Source organism: Trichosurus vulpecula, chromosome 4 (genome assembly GCF_011100635.1).
Source record: "Trichosurus vulpecula isolate mTriVul1 chromosome 4, mTriVul1.pri, whole genome shotgun sequence".
NCBI lineage: Eukaryota > Metazoa > Chordata > Mammalia > Diprotodontia > Phalangeridae > Trichosurus > Trichosurus vulpecula.
Window position 1 is genome coordinate 183,347,690 of NC_050576.1, and position 18,131 is coordinate 183,365,820.

At 40.8% G+C, this 18,131-nt stretch overlaps 1 protein-coding gene across 1 annotated transcript; it reads left to right on the forward strand.

Moving 5' to 3' along the window:
• Window positions 1-1,224: 1,224 nt before the first annotated feature.
• On the forward strand, window positions 1,225-11,844 carry LOC118846525 (keratin, type I cuticular Ha4-like). The gene is made up of 7 exons (XM_036755180.1): window positions 1,225-1,740; window positions 3,834-3,916; window positions 6,658-6,814; window positions 8,128-8,289; window positions 8,380-8,505; window positions 10,203-10,423; window positions 11,706-11,844. The coding sequence occupies exons 1-7, from the start codon at window positions 1,225-1,227 to the stop codon at window positions 11,842-11,844; spliced, it is 1,404 nt and encodes a 467-aa protein (XP_036611075.1).
• Window positions 11,845-18,131: the final 6,287 nt, after the last annotated feature.

Here is an 18,131-nt window from a genome sequence, read left to right on the forward strand (position 1 = left end):
TCTATCAAGTGAAGTAGGTAGGCTGCCCTTTATGTGATCTCCCTTTGTGAAAGTCCCTTTCAGCTCTCATGATTCAGCCAGGATCACTCACTACATAAAAGTGGTAGTTTGTCTGTTCCCAGGTTTTGTTAATGGTTGGTTTATGGTATGTGTGGGCTCATTGGTTCCTATTGCTTATTTATTCCCAGTGTTTGATTTATTTCTCTTTTTGTATCCTCCCCATCCTCATTTCTCCCATCTGACCTAGTCAATCATTTCTGATTACCTTTTCTTGATGCGAAACCTTCCATGTCCTAGAATTGAGTTTCATTTGAATTTCATCTCTATCCGACTCTCAGTTGGATCTGACTTGGATTCTTCGTTGATGCCCCATAAGATTGAATTTGTTTATTGATCTGTTTGACCACAAATGATACTTACACCTTTCTCTTTGTCCCTATGCCTGGTATATTGCTATTCTATTCACTATTTCTTTCTTTTTCTTAGGAGACTAAAGAGTCTTTGAGCATGTATGGTAAATTCAGCCCTTCAGGGGATAGATTCATTTCTAGGGTGTGTCTCCTTTGAGACTAAGTTAGCAACCTTTGTTTCTACCTCTCTTTTGAGTGCCCTCTTTTGGGGCTCTCTTTGACGAGTGGTTTGCACAGGATGCAAAAGAATTGAGAACAAAAGTCAGATTTGGGGGACTTTCCAGCTCCTCCTTTTCGATCCTGTTTCACTTTCTTCATTCCCCAGATCTTTCTAAGCTTTTTTCTTCCCAAGGATCCCAGTGTAAGCAGAACAGATCATCATTCCATGGGAATACACCCTACCTCCTCTGGGAGCCTAGAAAGACAGATGAGTGGGTTGTTTAATCTGAAGGCAATGCCACACCCAGATAGACACTGGACAGTCATGCAGGGAAGCGGAGCTCATCTTTGGGCTTGGGTGATATGTCTTTGAAGAGATAACATGAAACATTTCTTTCAGCAACAAATGCCAGTAATAGGGAGTCCCCAGGCAGTTAAACGGCCTTTTTATGAGATAGGGAACTGCTCATGGGAGACTAAAAACTGACTAATAGGATGTTCTGATGACAATAGAAATGAGGATTAATGGGGGAAACCTATTGTATTGCATCTACACCCACAATAGATAGTGTATAAAAGGTCTGAGAGGGAAGTCCACATTTCACACTTGGGTAGTTGACCTTGGCATCCAATAGAAGTACCACTTTCTAGGACCATGACTTCTAGCAGCAGTGGAAACAACTCTTCTAGGGCTTCTCTTAAGAGCTGTCTAAAGCCTTCTGGCCGAAGAGCTGTTTCTATAGCTGGTCATTCTGGGACCTCTGTGCCCCAAAGCTACCTTTCTCCTAGCACTAGATCCAGTCCCTGCCTGGCAAATAGCTATCAATCCAGTGACAGTCTCCTCTACACCTTTGGGTCACCTTCAGACCAGCCAAATCTCAGAACCCTGCCCAGATGCCACTCAATGAGTTCTCTTCTGGGGGCCCATAACATCCCTGCCAATGTTGGCACCTGTAGCTGGTTTGGTGACGTTGCTCTCAATGGCAGCGAGAAGGAGACCATGCGGTTTTTGAATGATCGTCTGGCCAACTACCTGCAGAAGGTGAGGCGACTAGAGCGGGAGAAGGCAGAGCTGGAGGGCAAAATCCAGGAATGGAAAGAGTGCCAAGTCCCCAACATATGCTCCAACTATACCTCTTATTTCAAGACCATTGATGAGCTTCAACGAAAGGTAAGGAGAGACTTTTGAACTCCAGAATCAAGTGGAGAAAGAAAAGATGTTGACAGTATGGGGTGGCGATCCTTCGGGCTGATGGAGGAAGGAGAAAGCAGCATTGTCTCTGACCCTCAAGTAATGGTTCTTTACCTTTTTTGGTGTCATAGACTCCTAGGGCTGGTGAAGCCTATGGACTCCTCAGAATTATGTTTTTAAATTTATAGAATAAAATATAGAGGACTACAAAGGAAACCAATTATACAGGGTGTCTGCAGAGTCTGAGTAGTCCTGACTCTTGCACTAAGACTTTTGGGACATCTTGTATTGACAAGATGGCAGTTACATATACACATATGTGTGTATATATATATATATATATATATATACTCACACACGTGGTTGTTGTTGTTCAGTTGTTTGACTCCTTGTCTCTGTCTGACTCTTTGTGACCTCATTTGGGGTTTTCTTGGCAAAGATACTGGAATGGTTTACCATTTCCTTCTCATTTTACAGATGAGGGAACTGAGGCAAACAGGCTTAAGTGACTTGCTTAGGGTCACACAGGATGGATTTGAACTCATAAATATGGGTCTTCCTGACTCCAGGCCCAGCACTCTATCCACTGTGCCATCTAGCTGCCCTATGTGTATGTATACACATGCACATGTGTACATTGCCTATATGTATATATGTAGATGTATATATCCATATATATATATATACACAGTATACATATACACTCATAAATATGCACACATATACATATATAATACATATGCATGTATGCACACATATACATGCATACGCATATATACAATATACACATACAATTCCTATGCATATATGCACATATATACACACATATATGTATATGTATATCTCCCCAAAGTTCATGATCTCCACAATAAGAATCCATTCTCTAGAGTGATAACCACCCTAGAATGCAATTCGAAATTCAACTCCATCAAACAAGCTTTTCACTGTTCCTTTCTTAACTTCCAATCACAGGCTCAATGTCACAGCTAGAAGAGATCTTTGAGATCATCTAGTAAGACACCCTGCCCCTCCCCCCAATTTAGTCCTTGCCCTCACCACTCACTGTGCCTTTTTAATAAGAGGAAATCACTCTAATGCATGCATTTATTTTGTTATAATTGGAATCTCCTATTATTTAAGGCCACTATATCCATTCATTCAACAGATGCTTCCTGTGCACTTACTATATATAAGCCATTTTGGGGAATACAAAGATATATCTATCCTTAATTTTTTCTCATGTATGCTATCTGGATCTTTGCTTTTCCCCATCACAGCCTGCCTTGTAGTGTATTTATTTGTATACATGTTGTGTTTTGTCTTCCCATTTGCATTAGAATATAAGTTCCTCTAGGCTTGTGTACTGGATAACTTTTTGTCTTTATATTCCCAGTGGCTAGAGTGGTGCTTGGCACAAAGTAGGTATAGGTAGGTGGTGCAGTGGATAGAGCACTGAGCTTGGAAACAGGAAGACTCACCTTCCTGAGTTCAAATCTGGCCTCAGACACTTCCTAGCTGTGTGATCCTGGGCACTTGACCCTGTTTACCTCAGTTTCTTCATCTGTAAAAATGAGCTGGAGAAGGAAGTGGCAAACCATTACAGTATCTTTGCCAAGAAAACCTCAAATGGGGTCATGAAGAGTATTGGACATGACTGAAATGACGGAACAACAAAGCTGTGCAACCTTGGAAAAGTCACCTCTGTCCGTCTCAGTTTCCCCATTTATAAAGTGGGGATAATAATGGCACCTATTTCCTAGGATTGTTGTGAAGATAACATGAGATAATATTTGTTAAAACATTTTGCAAACCTTAAAGTATTATGTAAATGGTAGCTATTGTTATATCAAGATCCCTCTCCTTTCTCAGCATTGTTTAATTCAGATGCAAGGAAAATCTTTGGGCCTGATTCATGACTAATAGTAGAAAAGCAAGGAATTTTAAAATAACGGGACTGTCTGTGCAAGAGATTTTCCTCTATTTATAGCATGAATTTGAATACCTCATTATGGGGGTTGGGATAAATTCCCCCAAAATGCTTTATTTTCATGGATGAAACCTCTCGTTTCTAGCTCCTGTGCTCAAAGTCAGAGAACTCCAGGTTGGCTGTGCAGGTCGACAACGCTAAACTGGCTGCGGACGACTTCAAGACTAAGTATGTCTGTCTGGAACACGACTGAGAATGAATGGCCAGTTGTTGACACTCCTAGAGATAATGCAATTTTTTTAAAAGGCCCAGGACAGATCTCTAAGGGACATCCGCAGGTCAGCCAGCATGATTTAGATGAAGCAAAAAAGACTGAAGAGCTGTCAGACACATAGGAGAATCTACTCAATCTCTCTCTAGACTACTCCCTGCAAGAATATAAAGCCAAAGTGTTCTAGAGATAGCTCTGGTTTTGAGAATTTGTATAAAAATTCTATGATTGCTACAATTCAGGGCTTAATTATTCTGTTGATTGTCTAGTCTTTGGAAAGAGATGGAGAACATGAATGAAACGAAAGAATACCAGGCTTGGGATCAGAAAATCTTGGTTCAAGCCCTTGCTCTGACACTTGTCAGTCATGTGAATGTAGTAGTTATTTGTTCTCTCCAAGGCTCAGTTTCCTCATCTGTAAAATGGAAGTAGTAACATTGGTGCTACACGTGTAGGAAGGTGATTTGTAAAGACCTATTAAATGTGAGTTATTGTTATTTGCTCTGAATTTTTTTGGTGTCGGGAAAGCTAAGTATGTATGAAAGGAAAGAAGGGAAGGAGGAGGGAACTAAAGGAGGAAGGGATAGAAGGAGGAAGAGAGGAAGGGAAGAAGGAAGCAACATACTTTCAAAAACTCATGCACATAATATCCTCTAAGGTTATATTTTTTTCTTATCAGAAAATTATACTCAAGAAATTTTCTTGAGTGGGGCTATTTAAAAGATTCATTGTTGAGTTAGTCATTTGTGTTTGACTCTTCTAGAACCCATGGACCAACTGTTTGTGAGGTTTTCTTGGCAAAGATATTGGAGTGTTTTGCCATTTCTTTCTTTAGAGGATCCTTTGGTCAGGCAATCAGAGGTTAAGTGACTTGCCCAGGGTCACACAGTTAGGAAGTGTTTAAGGCTGGATTTGAATTCAGGTCTTTCTGACTCCAGGCCCAGTGCTCTATCCACTGAGTTATCAACTGACTCACTTAAAAGATAACAATTGATAAGCAAAAAGTATCATTAATTTAAAACTAGAAGGGAATGTAGAGCCTGTCAGGACCGAATCTCTCATTTTATGGGAAGGGAAGGAGACAAACATTTATTAAGCATCTGTTATACACCAGGCACTGTGCTAAGTGCTTTATAGGTAAAATTTCATTTGACCTTCACAATTATCCTGGGAGGTAGGTGCTATTATTATCCCATTATACAGTTGAGAAAATTGAGGCTGAGTGACTTGTTCAGTGTCAAACAGCTAGTAAATGTCTAAGGCAGGATTTGAGTTCCAACTCTAAATCTTGTGCTCTAGCTACTACATCATGATGCCCCTTTGGAGACTTTAGCGGTCATGCTTCTGAAGGCATCCTGTTCTATTTTTTGAATAGTTTCGGTTTTTCTTATATCAAATTAAAATCTGTCTCTCTGCAATTGCCACCAGTTACTTCTGATTCTGGCCTCTGGAGTCAAGCAGAGTAAGTTGTGTCACATTTCCTCCTAGTTGCCATTCGCATATTTTAAGAGAGGGCAGCTAGGTGATAGATGGAGCATCGGATTTGGAATTAGGAAGGCTCATCTTCCTGGGTTCAAATCTGACTTTGGACACTTATTAGGTGTGTGACCCTGGGCAAGTCACTTTAACCCTGTTTGCCTGAGTTTCCTTACTTCTAAAATGAGCTGGAGAAGGAAATGGTAAATTACTCCAGTATCTTTGCTAAGAAAACCCCAAATGGGGTCACACAGAGTCAGACATGACTGAAAAAAACACAGATGATGACAATAATACTTAGAGATTGCTCTCATGCCTAGGCTATTTCTTCTGTTCTCTAGGCTAAACACTCCCAGTTCTTTCAGTCAATCCTGACTCTGGTTAATCATCAAGTCAGTCAGCTAAAAAGCATTTATTTATTAAGTACTTATTAGTGCCAGGCACTATGCTAAGCTCCGAGGCTACAAAGAAAGGCAAAGAACGATTTCTGCTCTCAAAGAGCTCATATTCTAATGAGAGAGACAACCAATAAGTAACTTGGTACCTACAAGGTACGTAGAAGATGGAAGACAATCTGAGATGATAAGGGAGATGGGTGTGTGTGTGGGGAGGGATTGGGAATGAGCTCCTATAGGAGGTAAGATTTTGGTTCAGTCTCGATAGGATCCAGGGAAATTAGGAGGTAGAGGGGGGACATGGACAGTTCAAAACATGGGAGAGATCCAAATGCAAAGGCATTAATTCTGGAGATGGAATGTTACGTGCATAGAATAATAAATATAATAAACCAATGTAGCTGGATCATAGAGTGCACGGAAAGAAATAATATATAAGAAGATTGGAAATGTAGGAAGGAGCCAGGTTATGAAGAGCTTTAAGTGCCAAACAGGAGTTTATCGTTGATTCTGGCAGTAACAGGGGCCACTGTACTTTATACAGTATGGGGGGGGGTGTCATTGTAAGTTACTGGGTAGCTGCTTCTTGGTATTTCCTATCATTCCTGGACCATAGTAGGAGCTCAGTAAATATTTGTTGATTATTTTAAAAAATTATTTAAAAATTAAAAAAAAACATTTTTATTTAAAGTTTTGAGTTCCAAGATTATTTTTTAAATAAAGAAAACTTTCACCCACAAAAATTATAAGAGGTAAAGAATAAACCGACCAGTTATTTGGAGTGAATGGTTACTGTTCTGGATTCTGACCCATCTTTATACGTGCAGGTACAAGAGTGAGCTATACCTTCGACAGCTGGTTGAAGGTGACATAAACAGCCTTCACAGAAACTTGGATGACCTGAGCCTAGCTAAATGTGAGTTGGAATCCCAGGTAGAGGCCCTGAAAGAGGAGATGCTGTGTTTAAAGAAGAACCACGAGCAGGTATGGTATATTCAGGATGATACAAATGAAGAATGCATTAGACAGCTAAAGCCAAATTCAAAAGCTAAAGCTAATTCAGCCTGGCCCAGCTCATTCTAGCCCAGTCCAGCCCAGTCCAGCCCAGTCCAATCCAATCCAATCCAATCCAGTCCAGTCCAATGCACAAACATTAATGAACTACTCACTATGTATGAAACTCTGTGTTAGGGGCTGGGGAAAGGATGAAAAAAAATCTGTCCTAAAGGCGTTTACAGTCTACTGGGGTGATGCAACATATAAACAGAGAAGTACCTACATGATAATCTGAGGAGGTGGGACTCCCAACTAATAGAGTAAGGGAAAGCCTCCTATAGGAGGTGACACATGAACTGAACCTTGAAAGAGGGTAGGGATGTTAAGAAGAGGAGGTAAGGAGGGAGTGTATTCCAGATTGGGGGCAGGGGAAATGGGCAGCCTGTGCAAAGGTTTGGAATCATGAAATGGAAGGCAGGACTACTAGGAAGGGCAAGCTCTGCTTATCTGTTATGAATGCAGGGACTGGTCTCTACAATGGGGATTCTTTTTCCCTCAAGTACTTGCACTTGTATTTCTTAGGTGTAAATTGTATTAACTAAACATCCAATTGTGTATGATTCCTGCCCAAAGGGAGCTGCGGAGACATTTGGGGGAAGAGGGAGAAGGCAGGTTATGGTTCAAGAAAGACACATGCATACATATACATGGCAAATAGAATTCCATTACCATAAACTTGGAATTGGAGAAAACTTAACTACAAACTCCAACTCCTACATCTTTTAGAAGGAGAAACCAAAGTTGTCTAGGGAAGAGAAATAGCCTGTCCAAGATATCATAGCTGATAAATGGCAGAGCTGGGATTTGGATCCAGATCTTCTGATTCCAGACCAGCTGCTCTTTCCATTGCCCTGTGGCGTCTCCTATGTTAGGCTAGAAGGCACCATTGAGAACATCTAGGCTCACCGTCATCTTTGACAGACGCCTTTGACAGATGATGAAAGTGAGGTCCAGAGAGGGAAAGTGATTGTCCAAGGTCATATAACTACTAATTAGTCTAAGACAGGACTCTGATCTCTAGACTTCAAGTTCAGTGGTCTATGGAAAAAGAGAGATATAAATGAATGTTGTGGTATTTACATCATGCAGAGAGGAAGGCTATAGAGGAGAGAGGCTAGCCTTCTTTATGTGTTTGGGGAAGAAGTTCTGGCTTACTTTAGGGAAGTCAGCTGCTTCCTCATGAAGCAGGGAATCTGTAAAATGTTGGACAAACCAGTGTCTGACCCTTCCTGCCTTTTCAGGAAGTCCACAACCTGCAATGCCAGCTGGGAGACAAGCTCCGCATTGAGCTGGACACGGACCCACCTGGGGACCTCAACCGGATGCTGGGCGAGATGAGGTGCCAGTATGAGACCATGGTGAAGACCAACCAGAATGATGTGGAGCAGTGGTTTATCGCTCAGGTGCAGGCAGTACAGGGTCCAGGAGACAGGTGTCCGCTTCCTCCAGTTACTCCTACCTAACTCTATCCTTGTGCTTCTTCTGTGTTTCAGAGTGAAGGCATCAGTCTGCAGGCGCTGTCCTGTTCAGAGGAGCTACAGTGCTGCCAATCCGAGATCCTGGAGCTGAAACGCTCTGTGAATGCTCTGGAGGTTGAGCTGCAGGCTCAGCACAAAATGGTAGGTCAGCCTTTAATTTCTTAGAAATGTACAAAGATGGTAGAAGGAAGTTCCCTGGAAGAAAGGCTTTGGCTATCTGGATGGATCAGTCCCCAAATTGTCTAAAACACAAATCTTTTCTCCCTTCCTCCCTCAGAGTTGTTTTGATTTGCATTTCTCTTTTGTGCAAATTAGCAAGTTGGTACATTACTTCATGTGGTTGTTAATGGTTTGTAATTCTTTTGAGAACCATTTGTTTATATCATTTGACTACTTATCTATTGGGAAATGGCTTTTGGTGTTACCTATCTCTTTCTCTATCTCTAGCTCTGTTTCATCTGCTAATTGTTTATATATCTTGGATACCAAACCCTTAGCAGAGAAATTTAATATGAAGATTTTTTTCCCCACTAGACTGCTTTCCTTCTTATCTTAGGTGCATTCATTTTGTCTGTACAGAAGGTTTTCCTTTTCATGTGATCAAAGTCATCTATTTTATCTTTTGTAATTGCCTCTATCCTTTGGTTAAGAAAACATTTTCTACTTATTGCGGTGAGAAGTGTATGACCTATTTTCCTTCTAATTTTTTAAGAGTATGATCTCAAATATGTGGTCACATATCCAGTTAGAATGTATTGTGTAATATGGTGTAAGATATTGGCATAAGAAGGGCAGCTAGGTGGTGCAGTGGATAGAGTGCCTGGCCCAGAGTCAGAAAGACTTACCTTCTTGAGCTTGAATCTGGACCCTGGACAAGTCACTTAACCCTTAACACTTGCCTCAGTTTCCTCATCTGTAAAATGAGTTTGAAAAGGAAATGGCGAACCAATCCATTATCTTTGCTAAGAAAACCCCAAATGGGGTCACAAAGAGTCAGACACAGCTGAAAAAAAGTGACTGAAAATGGCATAAGACTAATTTCTGCCAGGTTACTTTCCAGTTCCCCCAGTAAGTTCCTTCAAATAGGGAATGCTTTCCTAAGTAATTTATGTTTTCCACTTTATCAAACACTGTATTATGGATTCTAATTATTCCATTGTTTCTGATTCTCCCTTATCTGGTCTGTTTCATTAATTTTCCTTTTTATTTTTTAAGCAGTATCAGATGGTTTTAACAACTGCTGCACTATAATATAGTTTGCAGTCTGGAAACATTATTCTTGTTTTGTTCCTACCTCTTCTCATCATTTCCCTTGATGTTCTATATCTTTTGTTTTACCAAATGAATTTTATTATTATTTTTATCAAGTTCTATAAAGCATCCCTTTTACAATTTGATTGATATAATTGTTAAAATTATAAATTAATTTGGTACTATTGTCATTTTTTATCTTATTGGTGTCACACCCTTTCTTCCATTTCCTTTTCCTTGTCACCACAGAAAGACTACCTGGAATCTCCATTGGACCAGCCAGAGACTTTTCTAGATTACCTGCTTACTTTTTATTTTGTTCTCACTTCTCATTTGTCAAGGCAATGTAGCTTAGTGGATAGAGTGCTGGGCTTGAAGTCAGGTTTATTACCTTTGACACTTAATATTTGTGTGACTCTGGACAAATCATTTAATCTCTATGGACCTCAAGCAAAATCTTAGGACTTATCTCTTCAGTTTTAGATGGGCTATGATTTGTGTTGGTGGAAGGCATTATCTCACTGAGAGTCCCCCGTGTTAGTGAAATCATAGATCCTTCACATATATTTGCATACTTCTCATTTCAGAAAGATTGTTTGGAAAATTCATTAACTGAATCTGAAGCTCGCTATAGCACCGAGCTGGCCCAGATGCAGTACCTGATCAGCAACGTGGAGGAGCAGTTGGCTGAGATCCGGGCTGACCTGGAGAGGCAGAACCATGAGTACCAAGTGCTCCTGGATGTTAAAGCCCGGCTGGTGTGTGAGATCTCCACCTACCGAAATCTGCTGGAGAGGGAGGACAGCAAGTAAGGACTTCTTGTTGGTGATTTCTGGCAAAGCCCTACTAGATGTGCACTTGAATAGATCTTGATGGTTCACACTTCAAGACACTGAGATTTATGTGAGATCTTCATCAAACTGAGAGGTGGGAAAGACCTTAACTGAAAAAGGCCACGGTCCCTTACTTCCTCTGGGGCCATCGCCAGTCATTCTGACCTATGTCTTACCGTTGGACTTTGATGAGTACAGAGGAGAGAGTGGGGCTGATGACTTTGCACAGCTCTGCCTCACTTAAATCCGATTCACTTGCAAGTCATGACATCACCCTCCTGATTGGTCATTGGTCCTCTTCTAGAACGATCATCGTAGGATGATAGGTTTATAGATGAGAGCTAAGTGAGGGACATCAGAGGCCATTTGGTCCAACCCTCTCATTTTACAAATGAGGGAAATGAGGCTGAGTGACAAGGTCAGATAGATAGTAAAGTGTCACAGGTGGGAACTGAACCAATGTCTTCTGACTACAGAATTAATACTCACCTACCATACCACAGCGTCCTCTAGGAATTGATCAGGTCACAGGTGTCATGTGTGTTTAGGGAAATGTTGCTGTTGTTCAGTCATTTCAGTCATGTCTTACTCTTCATGAGCCCATTTGGGGAAGATATGAGTTCAAGTCCTGCCTGTCACTCATACTGGATGAGCAACCCTGGACAAGTCACTTAATTCTTTCATTTTCCTCAACTGTAAAATGTGGATAATATTAGCACCTACCTCCCAGGGAGGTTATGAGAATCAAGTAAGTTAATATTTGTAATGCACTTAGTATAGTACCTGGCACACAGAAGGCCCTTAATAAATACTTACTTCATTTATTCCTGAAATTTCAGCTCCAATCTTTCTTCCTAAATGCCTATTCTGTTCAAAGTATAGCAACCCCTGTCTCAGCCTTCCTTTATGCCTCAATTCCTCCCCTTTTCGAAGTAGAGGGGGACAATTTATTCCTGCCTGTATCCAGGGAGAAGACTTCCTCAGTGGTGCCAGGACAATTTATCCCCTTCATTCGTTTCTCAAGAAGGGTATGTTGAGAATAGAAGGTGTTTATTGAGCTCCTGGACACTGTGCCTGGAATCTTAGGGTCACAGATTTAAAATTGGAGGGGACCAGTGAAGTCACAGATCTAATACCTATCATCTTCCTTTACATTGTATACAAGTTTCATCCCTTGGATGATTCTTGGTTTCTCCTTGAAGCATTTGGGATTTCCATGCCAGCAGCTAAAAATTCCTTTCTTTTTATTTCCTACAGGCTTCCTTGCAACCCATGTGCAACTTCCTCATGCCACACCCCAAAAGCTCCCACTTTGGGCTCCTCCCCCTCCAGCATCCCAAAGAGTCAAGGAACTGGAATGGCCAGCAATAGAGCCTTCTCACAGGGGAAGTTCTGATATTCCTGCCATCTCAGAAGAGGAAGAACAAGAAGAGGAAAGAGAAAGATTCCTTCTGGGGTTGCCATGTTAGAGCATACCAGTATGTGTGTTCTTATCAAATGCTCCACAATGAATCTGTGCTTCCTCTATGTTACCCAACCTCAAAGTCAGCCTATGTTTTGGCTTTCGAGGAGTTTTCTTTATGAAGTTATGATATTTCCTGCTTCTGAGGTGAGATATCTCTCCTGCCTTTGACTAATAAACAACTGCTATTGCGTATACATCGTGAGTGTTACTGATATTGAGTTACTTCAGTGCGCTGGCCTGTGCCTATGCCCATCAAAAGCTCTTCCAGAGCAGGTTGGTAGTTGCTATAATTAGAGCAGAATTCTTAGGTCAATCCAGTCTTATCCAATCCAGCAAGTATTGATTAAGTGTTTATTATGTTCAGGATGAGAGGAATCATGGTATAGAGGATAAAGAAGACTGGACTTCTGGTCAGGAGCACCCGAGTTCAAGTATTGCCTTTGACATATACTAGTTGACATATACTTCAAGTCACTCCATGCCCCAGGAAAATCTGCAAGATTATAAATTACATATGAATTACCTACCTGCATCACTGGAGGAATTTTTGCACCAGGTGTCCCCATCCTGATGACATTACAGTTTTTTTCCCCAAACAAGCAATAAATTGCTCAGGGCAGGCACTGTGCTGGGTATTGGGAATAAAAAGATAGAACAGAAATCAGCATCTGCCCTTGAAGGATTACTGGGAGGATGTGTCATGTGAACTAATAATAAGTAATATGCATGATAATTTAAGAAGGGAGAGAATGCTAACAATTAGGGGGATGAAGAAGATTTCCCAGGAGCTGAAGGATAAGAGGTGCAGGTGGGGAGGACAGGAGTGCCTTCCAAGGGTAGGAGTGGCTTGTACACAGAGCCTTGACCAATTCCATTAAGCACTGGCAGACCTAATTGTTTTCTATTCGATTCAATAAATATTATAAAGTGCCTACAAGAAGGATGGCGAAACATAAGACTTAATCAAGAGAACACAGCCACAACTACACATGCACACAACATTGTCTTGCAATTCCCAAGACTTTTCTGTAGTCCGCATTGATCAAAGCAATTCTTATGGAGTAGGGGCCTTACATCCCTGCCATGAACAGCCAATGCCAGTTGCCTGCCATCAATGGGGCAAACAAGATAATCTTAAGGCATCCTGAGAAGGAGACTGAGGGTTGCTTGTACCAGATGGGTCAGGCCATGCCACCACTTTGACCACTACCTTCCCTCTGATCTAAGTGAAAACAACCAGGGCTTTTCTCCCTCAAGGACTGTATTACTTTTCTATTTGTATCTCTAGCATTTAGCACAATGTTTTGTGCATAGAACACATTTAATAAATGTTTTTCATTAATTAACTAATTAAGTAGTTAATTCCAAGCCTTAATGATACCCAGGTAAGACACAGAAGATGTTAGGTAACACATTTATTAAGTACTTTCTATAGGCAATAGGAAAAGAACCTAAAGAGATACCAAATTGACATGATACAACCCCCAAAGCAATATCTCACCTCAGAATATATATAATATATATATACATATACATGTATATATATATGTGTGTGTGTGTGTGTGTGTGTGTGTGTGTGTGTGTATATATTTATACATATACATACATATACTTTTAGCTAATAGGCTCAGAGCCAGAAGGCATCACAACCCTCATTGACTCAGAGCCTAATTAGCTTAGTACAAGGCTCTAGCTATACCAGGGTCTTACCCACCTTACTTACTCTGTACAGCTATGGCAGAGTCACTAGTATACTGGGTTGAGGTTAGTGTGAAGGGTGAGGGCTCAGCATCAGCACCACAAAACTACTTTCTGGTGCTGTAACAGTAAGCTACCTAGTACGTCTGGGATGGCCTGCTATGGCAGGTTCTTTGATCTGCTTTCCTAAAGGAAAGGCAACTTTAAAGGGGTCATCAATCTTACTTTAATTAAACATACATACATACATACATACATACATATATATATATATATATATATCATTCACTAGTTTGGGGGAAAGGTCAGCACCCTGAACGTGGAGAAAATAAAAGCAGAGAGAAAATACAAGCAGAGAAATTAGTGCAGAGATCAACAGACTGTTGATCTGTCTGAACAAAATAATACAACCACCTACATACCCCATCAGATCAGGAGAGCACTAGTTGGAGGCTCTTATCAAACAGCTACTCAGAGTCCTGTCCAGGGAATCTCATGAGTGAGTCTCCAAAGCAAAATCTCACCTGAGAATATATATACACTTTTGGCTGATAGGCTCAGAGCCAGAAGGCATCACAACCCTCATTGACTCAGTGCCTAATTAGCTTAGTACCAAAAGGTATGAAAGCCTTCCTACAAGCAAGCCTCCCCTAAGCAACCTTCCCTTTATGGGCTTTATGTGACTTAGGATGTATCACAGTTGGGCCAGAGCTCAAAGCAGTAAGACATTCATGATTGAACACGTATGGTGACATAGGCCTATTAATAGGCTGGGAAGATCTTCATATTCCATTAACATTACAGGTGCATAAATAGGCAGTTAGGTGGCGCAGTGCATAGAGCATCAGATCTAGAGTCAGGAAGACCCAAGTTCAAAGCTAGCCTCAGATATTTACTGACTAGGTGACCTTGGGCAAGTCCTTTGACTTGTCTGCCTCAGTTTTCTCATCTCTAAAATGGAGATAATACTAACACCTACCACCCAGGGTTGTTGTGAGGATCCAATGAAATAATGATTGTAAAGGGCTTTGTAAACCTTAAAGTGCTGTACAAATGCAAGTGATAATGATGATGGTAACGATGATGATTTGTTGGTTGTAACCAAGTGGAAACCGCAGGAAAAACTGTTTGTACTTCCTTCTCTCTGCACTAAAGGTCTAGCCGTGCTGATTTCCTTGCTGCACAAATATCCCTCTGTCCAGGCCACCGTTTTATTTCTGGATATTCGGCTACAACTGTTTGAGACAGCTTTGTGTGAAACTGATGGCATCATCATCTCAGTCAGAGCAGAGAAAGTTTCCTTCTTATCTGTCTCTGCACAATTTGGAGGGAGAAAAAGCTACACTAATATGGATGCTGTGTTGATGGATGCATCAACCTCCCTTTCCTCTACAATTTCATTCTCATTTGGAAAATTCCATCTATCTAATAATACCCCATGTTTCTTTGAATATCTCATGTTTATTATTTTCTGTGGCCCAATAACATTCACATATCACAATTTGTTTAATCATTCCCCAAATTGATGGATACTCACTTTCCCCAGATTTTTGCTACTATAAAAAGTACAGTAAATGAATATTTTGGATTTATACGGGACATTTTGGTTTGCTTTTGTCTTCCTTGGGGTATATGACTAGATATAGGGTTCCCTGAGTCAAAGGGTAGGAGTAGTTTAGTATCTTTCTCCTCACAATTTAAATTATTTTCCAGGATTATTGGACCAATTTGCAGCTCTACTAACAATGTATTAGTATTCTTGAATTTCCAAAGCACCTCCATTATTTGGATAGATACATCAAAATAATCTGGGTCTGTTGTTTCCTGAAATCTCTTTGGGAGAGTATGGCAATAATTCACTTCGCTAGGGTTAGCAGATAAATGGGAGAGAAAGATTGACATTCTCTGGGAAGGCATGGAATATAAACCTGTGATGCGGAGGATGAACCATTAATCCCAAAGAAATAAGAGAATCATAGAGTCTCAGAGACTGGAGGATCCTTAAATCGTCTACTCCAGGCCTGTACAACATACCTCCCGAGGGCTGTTTGCGGCCTGCAATCTTGTGCAGGCCTGTTTTACATCTGCTACATTTTTCACAGGCCGCCTGAAATCCTTTGGCAGGCTGCAAGTGGTACGTGGGCCATCTGTTGTACAGGCATGGTCTAGTCCAATGTGGTCTTGATAAAGAGTCCCCTGACAGCAGGCCACCTAGTGGTGATGAAACAGCTAATCAACTACTTAGTTTTGGTTTTCATTCTCTAAGGATTTCCGGGCTTTTCCTTATTTATGGAACCAGGGTGAGGCCCCAGGGCCTGGGCAACTTCATAAGCGAGTCAGAGACAGATTGAGAGGCAGTGCAGCATAGCGGAGAAAGCACTGTACTTGGAGTCAGGAAAGACCTGGGTTCAAATCCTTACTCTGAAGGTTACTAGTGTTTTTAATGGCTGACAAGTCACTAATGCTGAGTTCCAGTTTCCTTATCTGTAAAATGGGTATATTAACCTCACAGGATTGTTATAAGGATCAAATAAATCATCTAAAAAAGCACAATGTAAAAGTCCACTATCGTTATTATTAAAATGAGGCTTAGTTTTCTGTATTATTATTATTTTTAACAATCTTCATACAAGTCAAGACTTATTTCTATGAAAGTTTAATAAGAAATTTTATATCTTCCCCATTTCCCAAAGACTCTAGGATCCTAGATTTAGACCTGGAAAGGCCCTTAGGTTTCATTGAATTCAACCCTTTCACTTTCCAGATGAGGAAAATGAGGCTTAGAAAGATAAGAGTCAGAGGCAGCATTTGAACCCAGGTTTTTAGGCTCCCAGTCTAACACTCTAGCTGCTTTATCACCAAATGGCCAACTCTATTTGAGCTCCAGAGAATCAAACCTCAAGAAGAAACCTCCAAGCATAGACAATGTTTTAAAAATTATTTATTTAATATTTTATTTTTTCTCCAATTACATGTAAAACACTTTTTAACATTCTTTCTGCAAAAATTCTGAGTTCAAATTTTCTCTCTTCTTCTCTCCAACTCTCCTCTGCCCTCATTGAGAAGGCAAGCAATTTGATTTGGGTTATGTGAGTACTAACAAAAATGCGACGAACGGTATAGTCCACTGGCACAGTGGCCCAGGGTTTCAGGCATTTATTAACAGTCCCTGGGAGGCAATGAAGAAACCTCCAGATTTCACTAATTTCTGAGCCTGCTGGTTTGGGGGCTCAGTTATTTTGCCTAGTAAACAATAGTCAGTGAGTCCTTAGAGTACCAATACCTACAGTCAGCTAGAGAAAGCAAGTGGGCTATTTTTGGTCTTAGAGCATTGAATATTAAAAAAAAAACCAACCCATTTTTTCAATAGGTATACTGAGGAAATTTGTTTCAATTTTTATTACTTGAGGAACAAAAGGGACAGAAACAGTGTGAGTAGCTAAGGGTGGGGGTCAGCTCAGGTCAGCCATCCTTGTGGTGGCTAGAACCATCAATTTAATTCGGTCTAGGTCAGTTCAATTTGATTGGATTGGATTTGACTCAAGTTAAATCTCCAAATCAAGTAAAGTCAAGAAGCATTGATGAAATGCCCTCTTCGTTCCTGGCACCTAGGCATTGATGTTACAAAGACCAAATTAAAACATTGTTGTCCTTAAGGAACTTACATGCAAAGGGAGCAGCCTGGATATAGATCTCCTTAGGATCTTGGTTTGCTGTTGTTATTGTTCAGTCGTTTCTGTCTTATCAAATCTTTGTGACCCCATTTGGGGTTTTTTTGGGTGAAGATACTGGAGTGGTTTGCCATTTCCTTCTTTGGCTCATTATACAGATGAGGAAACTGAGACAGACAGGGTTAAGTGACTTGTAGAGGGTCACAGAGCTGGCAAGTGTCTGAGGTCAAATTTGAACTCAGGTCTTCCTGACTTCAGACCTGGCACTCTATCCATTGTGCCATCTATCTGCCCTAGGACCATGATATTCACCTTCATTTCCTCGTTTTGATTGGGGTAAAGAAATGCTTGGTATTTTCAAGCATTTCTTGATGAGCCCTAGCTTCCTTTCCTTCGTCTGGTTTCTGATGATCTGATTAAAGAGAGAACATGCCTCAGTACATAGAGGGTGTATATCCTAAAGGAGAAGTGTAAGAGAGGAAGAAGCAATGTTATAGTGAAACCAGTGGGTTTCCATATAACTTGAAGTTAAACTCCCATTTGGCTTGAAGGGAAATGGCTTCTCTTCTTTCCCACAAAACTGTCTGAGATGAACTTCAGGAATGACCAACTTTATTTCTCCTGAAGACATTCCTTCCATCATTCTACCTAATTTCTTTGATTTATTGTCATTTTCTATTATAGCAGCTTCCTTATCGTTTAAAGAGGGGGTTGGACTAGATGACATCCAGGATCCCTTCTAGCTGTAACTCTGAGACAATCACTGAGCACTCTGGACATATGGATGAACTAGGTCAGGGATGGGGAACCTGCAGCCTCAAGGCCACATGCAACCCTCTAGGTCTTCAA

What these genes read in the sequence shown, in the direction of transcription:
- LOC118846525 (XM_036755180.1), top strand. Translation starts at nt 1,225, where the DNA reads ATGACTTCTAGCAGCAGTGGAAACAACTCTTCTAGGGCTTCTCTTAAG. An exon ending in TTGATGAGCTTCAACGAAAG is followed by an intron (nt 1,741 to 3,833) that starts GTAAGGAGAGAC and finishes TCTCGTTTCTAG; the next exon opens with CTCCTGTGCTCAAAGTCAGA. An exon ending in GCGGACGACTTCAAGACTAA is followed by an intron (nt 3,917 to 6,657) that starts GTATGTCTGTCT and finishes TTATACGTGCAG; the next exon opens with GTACAAGAGTGAGCTATACC.